At 33.1% G+C, this 2,647-nt stretch overlaps 1 protein-coding gene across 1 annotated transcript; it reads right to left on the bottom strand.

The window, feature by feature from the left end:
• Positions 1-132: 132 nt before the first annotated feature.
• On the bottom strand, positions 133-1,341 carry LOC109534024 (farnesol dehydrogenase). Its single transcript, XM_019899570.2, has one exon. The coding sequence runs from the start codon at positions 1,266-1,268 to the stop codon at positions 492-494; it is 777 nt and encodes a 258-aa protein (XP_019755129.2). The 5' UTR covers positions 1,269-1,341; the 3' UTR covers positions 133-491.
• Positions 1,342-2,647: the final 1,306 nt, after the last annotated feature.

Here is a 2,647-nt window from a genome sequence, read left to right as displayed (position 1 = left end):
TTTTGTTAATAAAAGTTAGGTCAGATCGTCTTCTTTTGGTCCAAAGAATATCGCAGTACCCTTTTGATCATGAGCTTACGGGACACCCTGTATATTTTCAAATATACAAGCAAAAATAATAAAAACACCATATCAAACAGTAGCTGATTTATTTGAATTGCAAAATATAAATAATTTACAGAAATCATTATTCTTGAAGTTAAAGTTCTTAAATTTGAAAGAAGATTTATTAATTTAACAGCATCAATATCGATATCAAATCGAGCAAATGATATGGCTATAAAAGAAGAACATTGAAGAGGACAAAAAATATATAATATTTGGAAATATAGAAGTAAAAATAATTAAAACACCATCTGAAACATTAGCCGATTTATTTATTTGCATTACCGAATATAAATGATTTGCAGAAATCAAAATAAATTATAATTTTATAAACTTGAAAGTACTCGGCATAAAAATAAGTTAGTTAATCATTTCCATGTGAGATTTTAAACTTGGGCTCCTTGCCTTGTTATGGTCAGCTCTTTAACATTTACGTGTTCCGGAGTGGATAAAACATAGAAAACCGCATCGGCGATATCTTTGTCTTTCAAGCCTGTTTCTTGAACAGTTTCCCACTCAGTTCCCTTAGAGATTTTGCCAAAAGCTACTTCCAGAATTTCCGTTTCAACGTAACCTGGACTAATACTGGTGATTCTGATCGGTAGCTTTTCTCGATTAATTTCCAACCTAATCGTTTCGGTTAATGCAGTCACTGCATGCTTTGATGGAGGATATAATCCCATTTTAGGAAAATCAGGAACCATGTGCCCAGCCACACTATTTACATTGATAATGTATCCTTTAATGTTATTGGTCTTCATGATTTTTACAGCTTCTCTGGTACAAAGTGCAACAGCAATAACATTGGTATTTATTACGCTCGCCCATTTTTCAACCTCACCATCGAGGATACCAGATGCGCTCAGAATACCCGCATTATTCACCAGAACACTCACCGGACCCAGAGAGGAAGTGACTTTCTGGAACGTCGCCACTGTTTCCTCTTGCTTAGACAAATCGCATTGAAATGCATGCAAACTGCCTTTCTCACCCATCAGTTCCTTGGCATGTTCTTGAACAAGTTGAACTCTTCTAGCAAGTCCAGCAACTATAACACCATGTTTCACTAGAAGATCGGCTATGGCTTTTCCAATTCCCGCAGATGCACCCGTAACGATTTCAACTTTGCCGGCAAATTGTTTCAGAGATGGAGAGGAAGACATGGTTTTTCAATTCGTGCGTACCCGGTGGATAATAAATGCGCTTTATCCCGCTGCAGCAGACTAACGATTTTATATAGATAGGGATTAGTGTGCTATTAAAAATAGAACAGGATATAATTCAACAAAAAAATAATATCGGTGAATTCTCGAAAAACTGAATTGAAAAAATGTGATCCAAAAATTTGTATACATTGAAGTAAAATTGGGTTTCTGGTAGTTTTATGCTATTTTGTAAAATTCTATAGCAGAAATCGACATCGGCTATCTTTGCTAGCTTATCTTTGCCAGAGCCATAATTATTCCTATAGGATATTACTATGATCATAAATATTGACCAGGTAAATGTGAACTTCCTATAATTAAAATATCAATAAATCTTAAGTCAGAGTATTAAGGTATTAATTTTTTAGTAACCTAAAGTACAGTGTACATTCCTTTATCCTGCTTGATTGGGCTTGCCGAAAATTCTCCATTGGAAGAATCGCCCTTATAATATAAGTACAGGTGATTAAGTGAAAAGCAGAAAAATTCGATCTTAATAACAGCAGTTAATAACTAAGTTAAGTACAGTGAGACTAATTACAAAGTAACGTCGAAATTATATGTTGTTTACACGGTGAGCAACCCTGGAACCTCAACCGTACGATCGAGGTCTGCTCACTCAAGAGCTGAAAGCTATATTTAGTGAATTCAGAAAGATTGATAAAAAATATTCTCATTCACTTTAGGAAGACAATTTGAAATTAATTCAATATGTGACACTAAATAAACTAAATAAATTGAATTAACTTTACTATGGACAGCCAAATGCATAGTTCAATTAAGCTCATTGAAAAGTGTTTTATGAAATTGTGGAAATTGGTTGATTTTCAAAACATTCGGACAAGTTTAGATCTAAATAGCTGAAAAATTGCATATACGCGAGTGATTAATATGAAAAAATTTGAAAATTTTATGATGAAAAATATTTTTATTAGAAATTTTCCTAGCAAATTTTCTCCAAAAGGGACCAGAATAGCAAATATAGTTTAAATACTTTTAGAAATTCTTATACTAAAATCTGAGGTTTTTGCGTATAGAAAGCGTGTCTTTTTTTCTCAAATATTGTAGCATTGTCAGGTTCTAACATTTATTATAAATTAAGAAAATGTAAATGATATAAACCTCGTTGATTTCTAGTTAATAACCCTGGTAAGACTGCCATGAATCAGATAAGCCGCAACTGAAAATCAGGTAAGAAACTTATGAAAAACCACTTGCATCAAAAATTCCAACAAGAAATTATGCATGAGTTATGTGACGCTTAAACCTCTAAACTGCCCGGACTATCATAATTTAAGCTAACTTGCATTTTGTAACTTATATATACTTGCTAAACG

Source organism: Dendroctonus ponderosae, unplaced genomic scaffold (genome assembly GCF_020466585.1).
Source record: "Dendroctonus ponderosae isolate FM_Combo_2020 unplaced genomic scaffold, Dpon_F_20191213v2 Dpon_F_20191213_1, whole genome shotgun sequence".
Lineage (NCBI taxonomy): Eukaryota > Metazoa > Arthropoda > Insecta > Coleoptera > Curculionidae > Dendroctonus > Dendroctonus ponderosae.
This window is presented reverse-complemented; position numbering and strand designations above follow the sequence as displayed.